The sequence below is a fragment of the Halichoerus grypus genome, chromosome 4 (assembly GCF_964656455.1).
Source record: "Halichoerus grypus chromosome 4, mHalGry1.hap1.1, whole genome shotgun sequence".
In the NCBI taxonomy this organism is placed as follows: domain Eukaryota; kingdom Metazoa; phylum Chordata; class Mammalia; order Carnivora; family Phocidae; genus Halichoerus; species Halichoerus grypus.
The window spans coordinates 140,881,008-140,898,209 of NC_135715.1; the positions used below are offsets into that span (position 1 = coordinate 140,881,008).

General features: G+C 38.0%; 1 protein-coding gene across 4 annotated transcripts in view; it reads right to left on the reverse strand.

The window, feature by feature from the left end:
- CCDC141 (coiled-coil domain containing 141) overlaps nt 1–17,202 on the reverse strand; it is a 187,541-nt gene that overhangs the window by 109,525 nt on the left and 60,814 nt on the right. For all 4 annotated transcript variants that reach the window (XM_078071039.1, XM_078071038.1, XM_078071040.1 and 1 more), the window contains one exon: nt 2,648–2,764. In XM_078071039.1, coding sequence (XP_077927165.1) covers nt 2,648–2,764 — 117 coding nt within the window. The remainder of the gene's footprint in view (nt 1–2,647; nt 2,765–17,202) is intronic.

The window sequence follows — 17,202 nt, forward strand, 5'->3', positions numbered from 1 at the left end:
TTCATTTTGCACTGGGTCCTACATATTATGTAGCTGGTCCTTCTTCTAAAGGCCAACAAAGTGAGAATGAAGTTTACAGATATGAGAACTTTCCTTGAGGAGCCAAAAGGTGGTTGGGTCTCAGTGTCAGGGGCATATGGCTTAGAATAGAATAATGGCAGATACCACGATAGGAGATAGGCCAGGGGAGAGCTTTCTGGGTATGATGCTTTCTTTCCCCACCTGCTTGGTTAGTGCTTGTCAATGTACCTTTTTCAGGACAGAAGATAGTAGCTCCAGTCCAGTAGCATCCAGAGGGAAGAAACAACATGAGGCTAGCACTGGAATCTACCAGGTAGATAGCTAATATATGAGAGGTAATCAAACTGACCTGTTTCTTAGTGAGCCCTATCCAACTCTCACTAAATGAATGGGACAGAACATACCCCAGGGAAATGGGTTTTGGAACAAAGCAGGATTGAGAGTCCAATCAGTGGGAGTTCCTCCAAGGGATCCCCTCCTTTATATGTGTCTGGGGTAGAGGGGAAAACCATGAATGGTTGAGCCCTAATTATAACGATAGAAGCTCTCTGCACTCAGGGGCACCCAGCTCCCCACCAGAAGGGGACAAGTTGGAGCACCAGCTATCCCACCTCCCATGCCTTACCAGTCAAAATTTCTGCTCTCCCAAGGGAATACTAGCTCAGCAGAAAATAACATCTGATGAGCATAAGCAACACACTGAGATACATGAATCAGAGGAAGTAGAATTAAGGCACTGGATAGATCAAACAGTTAATGTGTGAATAAAGTATACCTTAAGATATAAGGAAGAACATTAGATAGAATGAAGCTTTATTTCATTTTATCATACCAGTTCATAAAATGAACCCGGTAAAAACAATTATGAAGCAGAATCAGTATGAGGCACAAGGCATGAAAAATCGCTGAAGTGAAGAAACTTGGCAAGAGGGCTGAATAACAGAAGTGTGGTAGGGGAGTCAGTGAGCTAGAAGGTCAGGCATTTCAGAAGGGATAAAGAAATAGGAGCCAGTTAAAATTATGAAGGATAGAAATAGAACATTAATATCTATTTAACAGAACTTGCCAAAGTCCTATTAGAACTGAGCTTAGATGTCAAAAAATAATTTCTCCAGACTGTGAGATTTTCCTCAGGGCTATGAGAAACCATGATTAGTCCACAGTTACAGGGAATATAACTCCAAATATGACTAAATTATGTAAGTAAACCATTTTTGTTTGTTTTAAAGAAGGCAACAATCCTGTGCAATTCAGGTCATCTCTTGTGCTTAGCATTTAGGGATTTTGATAGAATTTTCACTGATAAAACCTGAGTTTGACACCCACAGAATAAACTGCTGTTTAACCTAAACAGGTAAACCAAATGCTGAAAAATTTTAAAGAACTTTAAAAAATCATCAGTCATAGCAATCTTCTGTGATTGCATCTTTTATCAATCTGGCAAATATTCAGACCAAACACATAAAATACCTATGTATACTGCAGTGTTCAGAGAGAAGCGATAAACAAAAAAACAAAAGCATCCTGATTCTTCTGTGATTTCAGTCCAGATAAATGCAGTCTACTGCTTCCCCTGCCTGCCTGTCCCTTCATCCCCTGCCACCAATCCCATCCTCCCAAACATGTAAATATTTATTTGTCTTCCTTATTTTCAACCCTCATCTGGTAGTGCTGGCCCATGGTTTTCCAGAGCTTCAAGGCTTGGCTTTACCTACAACTATCAATCATTCAAGATATTAATAATAGAAAGTTCTCTTAAGTCTTGATACTGATTAAGGTTTTCACTGTTCCTATTCACTCTAATACAAATGGACTTTTGTTTCCTTAGAGATCAAAATGGAGCACTTGTAAAGAACTTTGGTAAGTATTTACAGACCCCACAGATACAAAGGAGTCAATTGCCAAATAAGAAGACACAGTGGGAGAGGAGCATCTCTACACAGCCCCTCTGCTCATTTTGCTTTCAGTACTTCATGATTGCATTCTGCACATTCCACATATCTACAAGTGGTTGACTGGCTCGTAGCCATTTCTTTTTTGCAAAATGAAGAAATGTGAAGCAAGTTAAGGAAATAGGGAAATGTAAATGGGAACAGCAAGCAAACTATACCTGGAAATCATAAAAGTAATAGCATAATGAGATCTTAGTGTAGAACAAGAATTTTTTTTAGAAAGCTAGCAGAATATAGGCTTAAGAGCTTTGGGCCTTGGAGTTAGATAAGACCTGAATCAAATTCCAACTCTGCCACGGACAAGATACATTACATTGGTCAAGTTACTTTGCATCTCCAAGCCTCTGTGTTTTGTTTGTTTTGATCTGTAAAATAATACGTACCCCTTAGGGGTTTTGTGATAATTTAGATAAGGCATCTCTTATACTTAACATAGTGTTTGATAGATAGTAACTACTCAAAAGAAGATAGTTATTATTATTGTAGAGGCTGTTTTGTTCCTTATTATTCTAGAAGCCCAGCCAGTAGGTAGTGGTACTAGCTAATAACTATCAGAATCTTTTCTTTGTAAACAGTGGATTATTCAGAGGGTTTAGTACTTCTCTACATTACCTACAGAAGCATATTCAAAAGAAGACCATGCATTTTAAAATTATTTTTAATGTGTCTCTTACCTTTGCTTTTATTATCAATTCCTCATGCTTACAGATTAGCTCCTCATTGTCTGAAAGTGATGAACCTAGACTTTGTTCCTGTAAATCTCTTATGGTTTTCTGAAACCAACAAGTAACCTAGGTAAGAGGCACAAAGAGAGACCAAATTTCAAATGATTAGAATAAGTAAACCGAAATTAAAAATATTTCCTTAACCTTTTCAAAACTTAAGCTATTTCAGTTTCTTTCTACATAAGCTCATCTCACATATTAAATATGATCAGGTTTGTTTTTTCTTCATTTCAATCTCTACGTAAGAGAAAAAAATAAAGTAATCCCCCAAAAGCATGAAAATGATACATCAGTTCAGTAGATTACATGGAATGAAGGAAATAATTCAAAATCTCCTAATAACAAAGAACCAGAATAGATTCCCACAGTCTATAACTCATGCATTCTTTTAGAATATAAATCTTCCCTGAATAAGAATATGAATGTAAGTATGTAGTTACATAAACCTACATGAAGATATTAGCATATGTAGAATTGTATTTCTACTATAAAATGACAATGCAAAAATATTTCAGCAATGCAATTGCTGAAAATCTGTATTCAGAAAATAAATGGAGAAATTATTAATATTCTACTGATATTATAAACAGCTAAGGGCATGACTCACATTCATTTAGACTTGATTTACAATACATGATTTACACAGTGTTGAAACAACAAATAGCAAAGGACTTGAAAGAAGCTGTACATTTTTAAATGGTGACATAAGTAGACATGGGACCGATGACATGGAGCCCCTGGATACAGGTTCCTTATCCCAGTTAAAGCAAAGAGAGTTTTACTCTCAAATCCTACAGTGTTATCTGCATGATCACATCACAGCTACTGATCCTTAAGAGCCCACAACATGCTAGACAGTTTGCTACTTGCTTTTTGGGCATCATCTCTATTTCTCTCAACAACTCTCTAACAAGTGTGATATCTTCATTGTAGAGATGAGGAGAGGTGAAGCAGCGTATCCAGGGCCATACAGTAAGTGGCAGAGCCAGGTTTGTCTCCAAACCTACATTATTCTTTTCACTGTGTCGTGCTGCCATCTTAGGTAACCTAAGTCTTACAGCCCTGGCCATCGGGGGTACTACTTCAAGCCTGAAGAATGAATTCTGACATCCCATTCAAAATGGTGGGCAATGCCCAAACGTTGTACTATGTTTTTTTTCCAGCCTAGGTTGTCTTGCCTACAACAACCTCAGGATTTCTCTGAACTCCTATAACATAGAGAAATGTGTGAAGCAGATAGTCAAAGAGAAAGCTAGATTAGTCCTGAAGCTCCACATAATAAATGCACACCTCCCTTCCCCCCCACACACACAAGTTAGGAGTTACCTAGAATAGGACATTCCATTACCATTACAGGGCTGATATCACAAAACTGATTATGACATCAAATGGTCTATACCAACACTTAGCATTTTTCAGCATGGAAAAAGCAGTACAATTTGGGGTAAGAGAGTTTCTCCAGCTTTCTGCTAACTGGAAATCTTTGTTAACCAGCATTTTTGGCTACCATCAGCGCAATTTAAAAATAATGGTAACCCTGTAGCAGTTTACATATGAAGTACACATATTTTTTTTTCAGAATATTTGGTAACCTGTACACAATATACACATTAGCCAATCTCCATATCTAAAGTATTGTATATGTATTTACAATTATTTGAAGATAATCTATCTTTCTGTTATCCCAATTAGAACTATGTGATATGTACAATATGCATATTAGAACCCACAGAGAGTATCTTATCAAGAGCTATAAAATTTATTCATTAATTTATTTAATTTTTATAAAAATAGTTTCTCACAAAAGATGCAGTGAACCCATATAAAACCACAACTAGAGGAATGATTTAAAGGTTTCATCAAAGAAACATGGATCATGAATATAACTAAGTTTAAGAGAGCACTGATTAAGTACTGGGAGTGAGTTTTATTTTTTCTTAGCTAACATGGGAGGAACTCAGAAATCTCAAGAATGTTTAATAGGGAAAGTTAATATAGAATCTGAGTGAATAAAAACTGGGTACAAACAGGTGTTTGCTAATCTCTAAACCCTGAACCCTCAGATAATCCTATTCAGTTTTGTGAGTCAAAGACTTGTCATCTAGCACATGCCAGCAGTGATGAAAGCCGGAGAGGAGTGAGTTGTTTCGATTTTTAAAAGGTATCTACTGACCTCATCCTCTAGATTTGGCAAATACTATTCAACCCCCAAAGGATACTATTCTTGTATGGCAATACTATTCCCTATTAAGAGAATGTAGTTAAAGATCTATGTTGGTATTCTGTGTATTCTGATCACATACCTTCCTGACAAAGCATGCTGACTCTTTAGATCTACACAATTTTACTACCAAATGCACCCTGGGAGGAAACATAAAAACAAGTTGGCATAAAACTCAGAAGTAAGTAGTTCATTGTCAGGGTGTTACATCTCATCATGAGGTATCATACACATGAGCAGCCTTTTAAATCAGATTACTGTGTGGTACTGTAGCATACACACAGAATAGGCTCTCAGAGTCCTTCTGATGTAAAAGCACGACACCCTAAGTTACTGAGAGTATGTCAACCATAATATCCTGCCACCCAATAAATCAGTCATTGCATCCCACAAGTAGCTACTGCAGACAGCTGCATAGATATTCCAAGAGCACTTTTTATAAGTATTTAAATTATATCAGCTGCTGTCCAAAAGCCTGAGTGATAAAGTTCAGTAAATGATGCATCAGGACATTCTGTAGAGCATGGTCCTTGCAAAAGGATGAAAACATGAGCCAAAGGTTCAGGGGATGCAGAAAAGAAGGAAGAAAAAAACATTCAGAGTATGCCCTGGAAATCAATTCTGGGCAGTGATGGATTAAGGAGGTAATTAGAACATTTTTCCTTTCTCTTCTCAGTTCCTACCTTTCAGCTTGAACTAAGCAATGTGTTCATGATCATCCCAGCAGTTTGACATGACATTCTAGGTACTCAGTGCCCAGTGGAGGTAGAACTAAGATAGAGAAGGAATGGAGATCTTTTTTTGTGGGGAGAAGGGGAACACCTATCAGAGAGTAAAGGGAGATAGAAATAAAAAGGAAGTCAACAAAGATTCAAAGCAGGAGCAAAACCAAGAGCTGCCTTGGAAATGAAAGCTGCCAGGAAAACTCACTCAAATGCTGTATGTAGATCTGCACTGTCCTGTATGGTAGCCGCTAACCACACATGGCTATTGAGTACTTGGATTGGGCCAAGTCTAAATCGAGATGTGCTCTAAGTGTAAAATACACAGCAAATTTCACAGACTTTGTATAAAAAATAATACAAATACCTTGTTAAGAATATTAGTATTGATTAAATATTGAAGTATTATTTTAGGTATGTTAGGTTAAATAAAATGTATTATTGCTTTTCACTTTTTATGTGACTTTTTATCTTTTTTTAAAATTTTATTTATTTATTTATTTGAGAAAGAGAGAGTGAGTGAACAGGCATGAGCAGGGGGGAGAGGCAGAGGGAGAAGCAGACTCCCCGCTGAGCAAGGAGCCCGACACAGGGCTTGATCTCAGGACCCTGAGATCATGACCTGAGCCAAAGGCAGATGCTTAACTGACTGAGCCACCCAGGTGCCCCAACTTTTTACTTTTTTAATGTGGCTACTAGAAAATTTGAAATCATATATGTGACTTGAATTATATATCTTTATTGAACAGTTCTGCCACTCAAGGATATTCAGACTATCCATATTGGTTAAATATAGATCGAAGGACTGAGTTTTAATTAAGGGCAATTTAAAATAACAGAGTCAAGAGAATGGTGAAATGAGATCTCAGTTGGTAAGCATTTATGGACCACTGAGGGGAGGATAAGGAAGTAGAACTAATGATACTTCCAAAGAAGTTTATTGGTTCAGTAAAGGAGAGATCTGGAACAGCTTTAAGGAAGCAGAGGCAGCAACGGGGCCTCTCCACACTTTTTTCTTTATTTATTAGATGAGACTTTAGCATTTTTTGCAGGCACAGTGACTGAAGATACATGAAGGAGAGTGGATGCAGGAACATATCAGGAAGAGGAGAAAGGTTAGAAGAGAGCACTAACTAGGCAAGGAAGGGCTAGTTTTTGCTTATTGGACAACCCATCCCCACCTCAACACCCTGCTGAGAAATAAGAATGAAGAAAGTAAGAGAAATGAACCCCCTCTCCTTTGGCAGAAAGGGGTCAGGGACTACTCTAGGCAGGTTACAACTTACCTCATGCAATCTTTACATCCCTCCTCTGTGGAGAGATTTTCTTTTTCAGCCAATGAGGAAACATACCCAGCATGTGTGTTATGAGTTTAGCAACTTGCTTAAGGTCACACAACCAATAAGAGGAAAGCCCCACAGACAGAAATGTCATGGTCAGAATTCACGCTTTCTTGTTTAATGTTTTCCTTCTCCTCACCTCCATATGCAGAACCAGAGGATTCCAGAGGAGAGAAATGGTTCTTATCAGGCTATTTTACGAACATTCTTAAGATAAAAACCAAAACGCAACACCACAGTTAGAGTTTAACACGGAAATAGGGTCTGTGTACTACCACGGGGGTTCAGTGGAAATATTGCCTTCGAGAGCACAGACGTGGGTCAGGCCCTTTAGGAGCACTGCCTGAGAGGAAGAGGCCGGCTACGGGCAGAGGTGACAGTAAGCGCAAACCGTGAATTCCAGAGACAGGACTAATACATGGGAGTGCCAGTGATAGAAAACGCACTCTGACAGTCAAGAAGAGAAAACTCAGGTGGCAAGGAAGGTGAACTTCTGCTGCAGCCCAGAGCGATGCATCAGACTGCCAAAAACTACCAGTCTCTTTTTGTGCAATTTGTTCAACAATCTGCGATCAGATCTTATTTTTTGAACTTTGTTTCAAGGTGTGCAGGAGGAGGTGAGCCAGCAATAAGTACTTCAAACCACCTTAACAGCAATGCTTAAGGGAGGATGAAAATCTTGTCAAATTACTTTCATTTTCTTTTCCATGTGCAGAGCAATTCTTGACAAATATCCAGTTACTACTAGAGATGAAAACTGATAAGGGGGAGGAAAAAGCATTAGTTACTTATCTTCCTTAACCCAAGACTTTTTGATAGTCTCTCTTCCAAGTATCAAAAATGCACACATATACAAAGGTGTTTTCAATCATAGGGGATGGCCACAGATGACACTTCTAACATCTACTTTGTTTTTGAAGGCATGTTAGTATATAACAACTATTTTATTTCCCATAATGTTTTTTGTTTTTTTACAGTAGGGAAATTATTTCATATTAGGCCATGCAGTCAAATGTGCTCTGTATTTAATTAGGCAATAACAAAACTTCAAATATCCATTTGCTCCATTGGGTGATCATGTATATTAGGGAGAGAGATACTAAAGCTGTGTCATTAATGTTTATAACTGAGGATTTGGGAGCAGGGAGGAAAGAAGAATTACTGTCAAAAACATGGATTGGGTTTCTTTTTAGATGCATTCTGGGACTAATTATTGGCTTACGAATATTTGGACTTCACTTTTTGATTCTAGGAGGATAATGTTCACAATGTTTCTTTTGTGGAATTTGGAAACTCTCCATGAATTATGGAAGTCAACTGGAAGGTATTAGTATCTCCTCAACAAATTATGGAATCTCAGTATTCTCTGTTGATGGGTAGTAGGAAAGCGAAAATATGTTGTTTGTCAGGAAGCAATTTTTTTACTTTATAAACAGCTTCACAGATAATTTATTTCCCTGTCTAGAATCACAGTTTTATGTATTTAATTATTCTGATTTGTGTTGGCATATCATTTTTCTTCTCACATCTATATAGCAAGAAAAATGGCACTAAAGACTTCCTTCCCAAGACCGGCCTCAACTCTTGTTTATGTTTATGTAGGTTCTTTACTTTCAACTACTTAATGGAAGAAAGCTGTTTAGTCCAGTAGCTAAAATCAGTATGGTGGATGTTTCTAGTCCTAAATTTTATTTCTAGCATTGCCTCTGACTCACTGGGGCAAATCGCCCCAGCAGTAGAAGAAAGCCTTTATTTCAAGAAAGGAAACAGAGACTAGCCCAGTGTCTCAACAATGTGCATTTCTGCCAAAAATATCTAAGGCACGGGTTTCCCAATATAACCTAGGGTTCCACCGTAAGTGATCTGGAGCTAATTATATTCACTCTGTGTGTGTGTGTGTGCTTGTGTGTGTGTGAGAGAGAGAGACAGAGAGAGACAGAGAGACACAAAACAGACATTACAGAGCTATTTAGGAGTGGGACCAAAGTTTGACATTTTCACATTACCATCCTGGTTCCTAAGCCATGCAGCCAAATAGATTTCATACTGAAGCTTTGGCCTAGATTCTTGCTTGTTGGAAAAAATGAGAGTCAGAACCTATCATATTGACAGGATAAATAACTGCTAAATTTTAAGGGATGTTGTCATTCTTTCAAAGTATGCTATTTACTTTGTTTGCTTATAAATATTCCTAAAAAACATTAAAATTAATCATACTCTTTGCTTGTCTTTGGGGACCATGAGAATGAAGTCCCACTTCCCGGCCATTTTGGGGTGGTAGTAGTGTTGAGAAGGAAAGAAAAGCAACAATCTCCAGCACCAGGGGCAGGGAGGAAACAGAGCTCCGGGTAGTGGGAGGAGATCCACAGGCAGTCTGGGGCTTAGCAGATAGCTCAGGTAGCGGCAGCTAACCCTGCCACAGGATGGGAGGGTTTGAGGATCAGGGATCAATGCAGAGCCCTTCCCAGGGAGCACCCATATCAAACAGCTTTGTCATCAGTCCTATTACTGCAGAGTGTCATTTGGTCATGGTGTGTGTCCCCCAATCCTCTCACAACTGATTAGGGGGCTTAAATCATTGTGTCTAATTAAAATGTTGGTGAGCCAATTGAACAGTATGTAGAAATGACAGACTAAGTTTCATGATTACATAATCAACCATAAGAAGTATAAATGAGCTAAAAAAATAGCTAAAGGGTGAAAAAAGTTAAAGAGAAAAAAGTTAATTTTAAACTTTATCTTACAAATAAAGTTAACTTTCTGAAAATACTAGGCTGACTACCAAGCCATGAAATGGCATTTATTTCCCCTCTACACCAAAACGTTTTAGAAAGTTAAGATTACCTAGTGATTTAGAAAACTGGTGTGGGATCTGGTCAACATGTAGGATTTTATGTGCCAGTGATTATCCAGTAAAGCTCAGAAAGTGCCCACCAATGTATATAGTGAGATGGTGAACATCTGAATATTTATTGAGCACTTACCATATGTAAGCTGTGCTCTAAGCATTTTTACATATATAACATCATTTATTTTTATTGAAAATCTATAAAAATCTATAGATACTATTACTATTATCATTTTACAGAAAAGGAAAACGAAGCATAGAGGTAACTAGTATGTGTAAAAGCTAGAATTGATATCCACACTATTTGCACCAGAGTCCCTCTGTCAGGACCTTTGACATGCAGTGTCTTTGCTCTGTACTAAGACATCAGTGTCTTAGCATGAATGCATGCTAACCACTTTGCAATAATGGTTAGTGTGCATTCTGTTTAGGAGGGGGTTCTATTGTTTTCAAAACCATATGATTATCCAAACTGAGGGTTCTAGAGGGGAGGGGGGTGGGGAGATGGGTTAGCCTAGTGATGGGTATTAAAGAGGGCACGTTCTGCATGGAGCACTGGGTGTTATACGCAAACAATGAATCATGGAACACTACATCAAAAACTAATGATGTAATGTATGGTGATTAACATAATAATAAAATAATAATAATAATAAAAAGCATGCGAGTTAAAAAAAAAACATGATTCTCCTGTACTTTCAGATATTTTCCATCTACTGCTGGCATGTCTTAGAGTAAATTCTAGAGATAGCTTATGTGTTAAAACTCTGCAATAAATTTTAATCTACGAATGCCTGGAAAGTTATGTATGTCTGTTACTGGGCTAAGCTACTGGATACCAGTATCTCCAAGATAATTCAACCTTTATTTTGGTTTTATGCCAGTCAATGTTAGAAAGCTGTGTTCAGAGAGATTTTTTTTTAAAGATGTATTTATTTATTTTTGAGAGACAGAGTGAGCAGGGGGGAGGGGCAGAGGGAGAGAGAAACTCAGACTCCATGCTGAGTGCGGAGCCAGATGCGGGGCTCAATCGCAGGACCCTGAGATCACTACCTGCGCTGAAACCAAGAATCAGAAGCCTAACCGATTGCACCACCTAGGTCCCCCAGAGAGATTTAAAAAAAAAAAAAAAACAACTTACCACTAAACTAGGCACTTTTATGTTATCTCATATTAATTTAAGCTGGTCAATCATTCAAGCTCTAAGTCCTATTTAGAAGATAGCATCATATAAAGGAGAATATACTTGCACGTATGTGTATGTGTACATGCGCGCACACTCACACACACAGTTTTATAGCTGCCTACCAGGTACAAGACTGGTGTCCTGAGGCTGTGCTTATATGTGCCATCTTTGATGTAATTTTAATTGCCTATTGACAAGGAGTATGATTACATATGGTTACATAATTATGATATGCATGGTACTCAAATTATAAAACCTTACAAATGTGAATTCTATTACCCTTTTCCCCCTGCAAAGATTTGTATCTTATAAGTATGTGTGATCTGGATAGTAAAAAGAAATTATCTGCCCTTATGTCTTACTTAATTCTCTTAGATGTCCTTGACACTGTCTTGTACAAAGAGACCATGAATAACTTAGTTTTAATTTATTTGTTTGTCTCACTTATGCCTGATTGGAGCAATTGAGAAAAATTACATTCATAAATCTTCTTGCCAAGATAATTAATTATGCATGAACTATTCCAAGCTGCTTCTGATTTTCATTAATGAAGCAGATTATGTGCAAAATAAAATGCTGCTGGAGTTGGGAAGAAAGGTCAGCCAGCCGCTCATCTTTAAGTGTAAAGCAAGTACACATTTTTACATCTGAAAAACAATGATAAAGAGAGAACATGCTATGATTATGTTTATCAGACTATCACATCCCAATTAAGATAGAAAAGTATGTGGTTTTCATTTGTTTCTTTCCCTGTGATGGAAATAAATCTTACATCACCATCATTCTGGTCAGTTAATTTCTTTTCCAAAGGAAAATTAGCTGAACTATATAGTTCAAAGCATTAGGCCATAAACACTTAGAAACAGAGAAGCACTAAATGCATCTTTTAAATGGCCCTTATGAGAGAAGATGTGTCAGATATTCAGACATCCACATTATTATTCATCAGTAATCTTTGCTCTAATTTTCTACTTAATTTTCCTTTTTCTTAAGTGGTTATAATGATTGACAAAGCTGGTATTTTATCATTGTAAGATTTGACAGCTCTTATGTTCCTCTAAAATAAGTACGGAATTGACAAAAAAGTCTTTGCCTTCCACTGAAACATGTGCCTCTGTACCAACTCTTGGTTCCACAATGTTCTCGGTTTATCAGGTAGATCATCCAGGAACATGATAGACATAGAGCCCAAATTACTCTCTAACAGAGTCACATCTGACTTGGTGTTGCTGCTGCTGCCACCGTTTACCATTGCATCAACAAAACTTTAAAATAGAATATTCCAAAAAACTTAAAAACTTAGGTAAGATAATTATGCTTGTATCTACCTGGATTTTAAAATACTTCCTTGTTCATACAATTCTCAACACACTAAGCATGAATTATTGTTTATAATATTGAGAAACTGGAGAGACTATACTTCCTCATCAATAAAATTTTGTTTAAATTGTTTAATAGCTTTATATCGTGACAGATTGTTAACTACACTTATCCTGAGGAGCATGAGCATCACATAATATGTAGAATTGTCAAAACATTGTTGTACACCTGAACCTAATATAACATTGCATGTCGACTATACTTCAATAAAAAAAAACTATGCTACATTCAAATAGTGAAATACTATATTAAAATGATACATTGTACTTTTGACCAAGAATATACCTATGATTTGTTCAATTTAATTAAAAAAATCAGGTAATAATATAGCATACATAGGTTAATTCCATTATTTTTTATGTGTTTTGTTAGGTGTTTCTTTAATAAATGTGTGTGTGCTTGTGACTGTGCTCATGCTTATATAAAGTTCTAGAAGGTGGCAGTATGCCAAATGCTAATAGCAATTATCTATATGGATAGTGATCTAATCTACATTTTTAACAAATGAGCATTATTAAGTGACAAGCAGAAACAAATACAACTTTTTAAGCAGGTTCCACGTTCAGCACAGAGCTTGATGTTGGGCTCGATCTCACAACCCTGAGATCATTGACCTAGCTGAAATCAAGAGTTGGACGCTTAACCAACTGAGCCACCCAGGTGCCCCTCTTTTTGTTTTAAACTACTCATTGAATGCCCATTGAACAAGTATGGCTGTTGAGATCATCAAAGTAAGCTTTATTTAATCATACCTTTTGAACTCAAGACAAATAGTGAGATTAGCCTCAATGCAAGAATAGTCTTTACTTGAGCATGGTGGTAGAAGTGGGTAGGAGTATAGGAGTATGTAATATGTTGGGTCTTCACTGTCGTTTTCAGGTAGGATAACAAAAAATGCTAATACTAATATAGCAGTTCTATGTGGCAGGTACTCTTCTAAGCACTTGGCATTATATAATACCTTGCTTGATGATCCTAACAACACTTTGAAGTAGGTATATTATATCTACATTATACAGAAAACTGAGTCTGAGGGAAGTTAAATAATTGCTCAGTTACTCAGCTAGTAAGTGATGGAGCCAGGACTTTAACTCAGCCAACAGTCTGGACCCAGTATCTTTGCTCTTACAAGGTAGCACACAGAAGCAACAGTTATTTTATTAATTACTCCGGCTGTTGTCACTGGTGTTAACAAGAGAAAATATAACATGGGGTATTTTAAGGTTAAGAGCCTAAATTTGATATTTATGGAAATGACTAACTTATTTACTGGCCAATTTTATTAAAAATAACATTTATTTGTATTATTATTTTTAAATGGATTTTTGTTTGGGACTGTTAGAAATGGAGTCTAATTGAAAGCCTAGTTCTCTTAACCACAAATACACATTCTTTCCCAGGGGAAAGAATATAGACCAGGCGAGAAAGAATTCATAGGTTGTAAGGCTTAACCAAAGAGAGGGAAGACAAGGAAACTAATATTTTGTAAGTTCCTCTTAGAATGCTAGGCATTGTGTTACATGTTTTATACAAGTTATGTCATTTAATCCTTAGAACAACTCTGTCAATTAAGAGTTATTATTCCCAATTTAAATATGAGACTCATTAAAACAATGAGATACCACTAAACGCCTATCAGAATGGCCAAAGTCCAAGACACTGATAACACTGATAATGCTGAGCAGGATGTGGAGCAACAGGAATTTTCATTGCTGGTGGGAATGCAAAATGGTACAGCCAGTTTGGAAGATGGTCTGGCAGTTTCTTATAAACATACTCTTACTATATATGAGCCAGCAGTGTATTCCTTGGTATTTACCCAAATGAATTAAAACTTATGTCCATACAAAGATCTGTACATGAATTCTTACAGCAGTTTTTTTTTTTTTTTTTTTTTTTTTTTAAAGATTTTATTTATTTATTTGAGAGAGAGAGAGCACATGAGAGGGGGGAGGGTCAGAGGGGGAAGCAGACTCCCTGCTGAGCAGGGAGCCCGATGCGGGACTCGATCCTGGGTCTCCAGGATCATGACCTGAGCCGAAGGCAGTCGCTTAACCAACTGAGCCACCCAGGCGCCCAGCAGTTTTATTCATAACTGCCAAAACCTGGAAACAACCAAGATCTCCTTTGGTAAGTGAATGGATAAATAAACTATGACAAATCCAGACAATGAACTGTTATTTAGCACTAAAAAGAAATGAGCTATCAAGCCATGAAAAGATATGGCGGAATCTTAAATGCATATTACTAAGTGAAAGCAGCCAATCCAAAAAGGCTACATATTGATTCCAACTATATGACATTCTGGAAAAGGCAAAACTATGGAAACAGTAAAAAGATCTGTGGTTGCCAAGGATTAGAGTGAACGAGGGATGAAGAGGCAAAACACAAAGGATTCTTAGGGCAGTGAAATTATTCTGTATGCTACAGTGGTGGATATATGTCATTATACATTTGACTAAAGCCACAGAATATATTGCACCAAGAGTGAACCTTAACATATACTATACTATAGATTTGGGATGATAATGATGTATCAATTTAGGTCACTGATTGTAACAAACGTACCACTCTGGTGCAGGATGATGATAGTGGGAGAGATTGTATATGTGTGGGAAGAAAGGGTACTCTGTACTTTCCTCTGTTTTACTGTGAATCTAAAACTGCTCTAAAGAATAAAGTCTACTTTAAAAAAGCACCTCCTCAATAAAAACACACACTCCTCCTAAAAAAGATGAGACCCCATAAGTTAGAGGACTCACTGAGTCTTTCTGATTTCCAGGGATGACAAGGTACCTGGATTTCCCTTAAGTATGTGACTGGGTTAAAATGTTCATTTTGAAACTTGGAAGCCCTAGAGGTAGGGGTGGGGTCATGAACTCAATGCAGAGAGATAAGAGGAAAGTTTCTTGAAAGGCACAGCAGCTCTGGGAACATGGGGTCAGGTCAGGATTAGGGGAGAGAAGAGAGGGACAGGGAGAGAGAAAGAGAGTGGTATATAAAGGACTCACAACAGAGAAGACAGGGAACTTTGGAAATGTTTGTCTGATAAACAATTTTAAGTTCATTCTTGTCCTAAGGATTAATTTTCCTTTGTTATGCCCAAATCCTCAGTAAAAGACTATGGCACTGGATAACAGTATTCTTGGTAAGGAGCATGTAAAGGTTGGGGTAGGCAAAGAGCTATACTGGGGAGTGGGTGGGGGTCGGCAGGCAAAGCACAGCAGAAACAAGACAGCAGTGGGCAGGAGTCTGGGCAAAAGGGCTGAGAGTGGAGGTGGGTTAGAAAGTGTATGGTGGGGAAAAATGAAGGAGGGGAAATCGGAGGGGGAGACGAACCATGAGAGACTATGGACTCTGTGAAACAAACTGAGGGTTCTAGAGGGGAGGGGGTGGGGGAATCGGTTAGCCTGGTGATGGGTATTAAAGAGGACATGTATTGAATGGAGCACTGGGTGTTATACACAAACAATGAATCATGGAACACTACATCAAAAACTAATGATGTAATGTATGGTGATTAACATAACATAATAAAAAAAAAGTGTATGGTGACTTGAGGGGGAGGCAATAAAATTCAAGCAGAATGTATGACTGGAGGCCTCTGCATTTGGGCCTCTGCTCTATGCCACCTCCTCAGAGAGGCTTTCTCTGATTAAAAGTAGACCAACACAAGACAAATTCATTGCTTTATCTGATTTTCTTTATAGCGCTTATCATCATTCATTTGGTTATGGTATGCCTTTCTAATCACACTAGAACAGTGGTTCTCATCTGGGGGTGATTTTGCCCTCCAGGAACATTTGGCAGTGTCTGGAGACATTTTTGGTTTCACAACTGGAGGATATTCTGCAGGCATCTAGTGGGTAGAGGCCAGGGATGCTGCTCAACATTCTAGAGTACACAGGACAGCCCCCCAAATTATCTAGCACCAACTGTCAATAGTGCTGAGATTGAGAAGCTGCATTAGAAAGGAAATTCCTGGAGGAAAAGGACTTTGTCTTTGTGTTGTTATTCCCAGTACTTATAATAGCACCTGGCACATGGTAGGTACTCGATAAGCATTAGTTGAAGGGTTGATCATCATTGAAGTCTTCATTTTTCCAGCCTGAAATAAGAATCAGTTTCTCCTGGCCTCATATATGCTCCCAGCTATAGGTCTGTCTCCAGTCTGGATCAGAGCAGCAACAGAAAACATGTGAAGAGATTCCTTCCCCATGCATCCAGGCCAGGAGGCCTCTTCCACATATTTCTCCCTGAAAATCCCCTCTCTTTACTGTGTACAGATTTCAGCACGGGACTGGGACAGTTAGAAATATTGCAATAAATATCCCACCTACTTAATTTGGAGGTTTGCAAAGAGTTCTATCCATGCTTACCCTTATGTAATTGGGACAAAAGAAGTGCACAGCAAGCATATTGACAACTGACCAAAGCCGTGCCTGCAGTTGGGGCAATGAGTTCTAAAAAGCCTGCAAACACGAACCTCTTGCCCCAAAGCCCTCTAACTACTGACATCCAGCCACAGGCCAAGGTCATATTTCTTCCTTGGCCCCAGGCCATTCTTCTAAGAACACTCCTTGGGGCTGACAGACTTTTTCACTGGCATTAGTAGCAACGTACTACACAGTTCAGCACCATCATGCCTCGCCAACTTTCAAGAAAGCTACAATTTATATTTCAGAATTTCAAGGAACTGTGTCTAAAAGTTAACCTGGAAGGACGTCAGAAAGAGAATCCAACAGTAGAACACAGTCATTTTCAAAACTACCCACAGGTACTCTCCCATTTATAAAAGCAATATTAT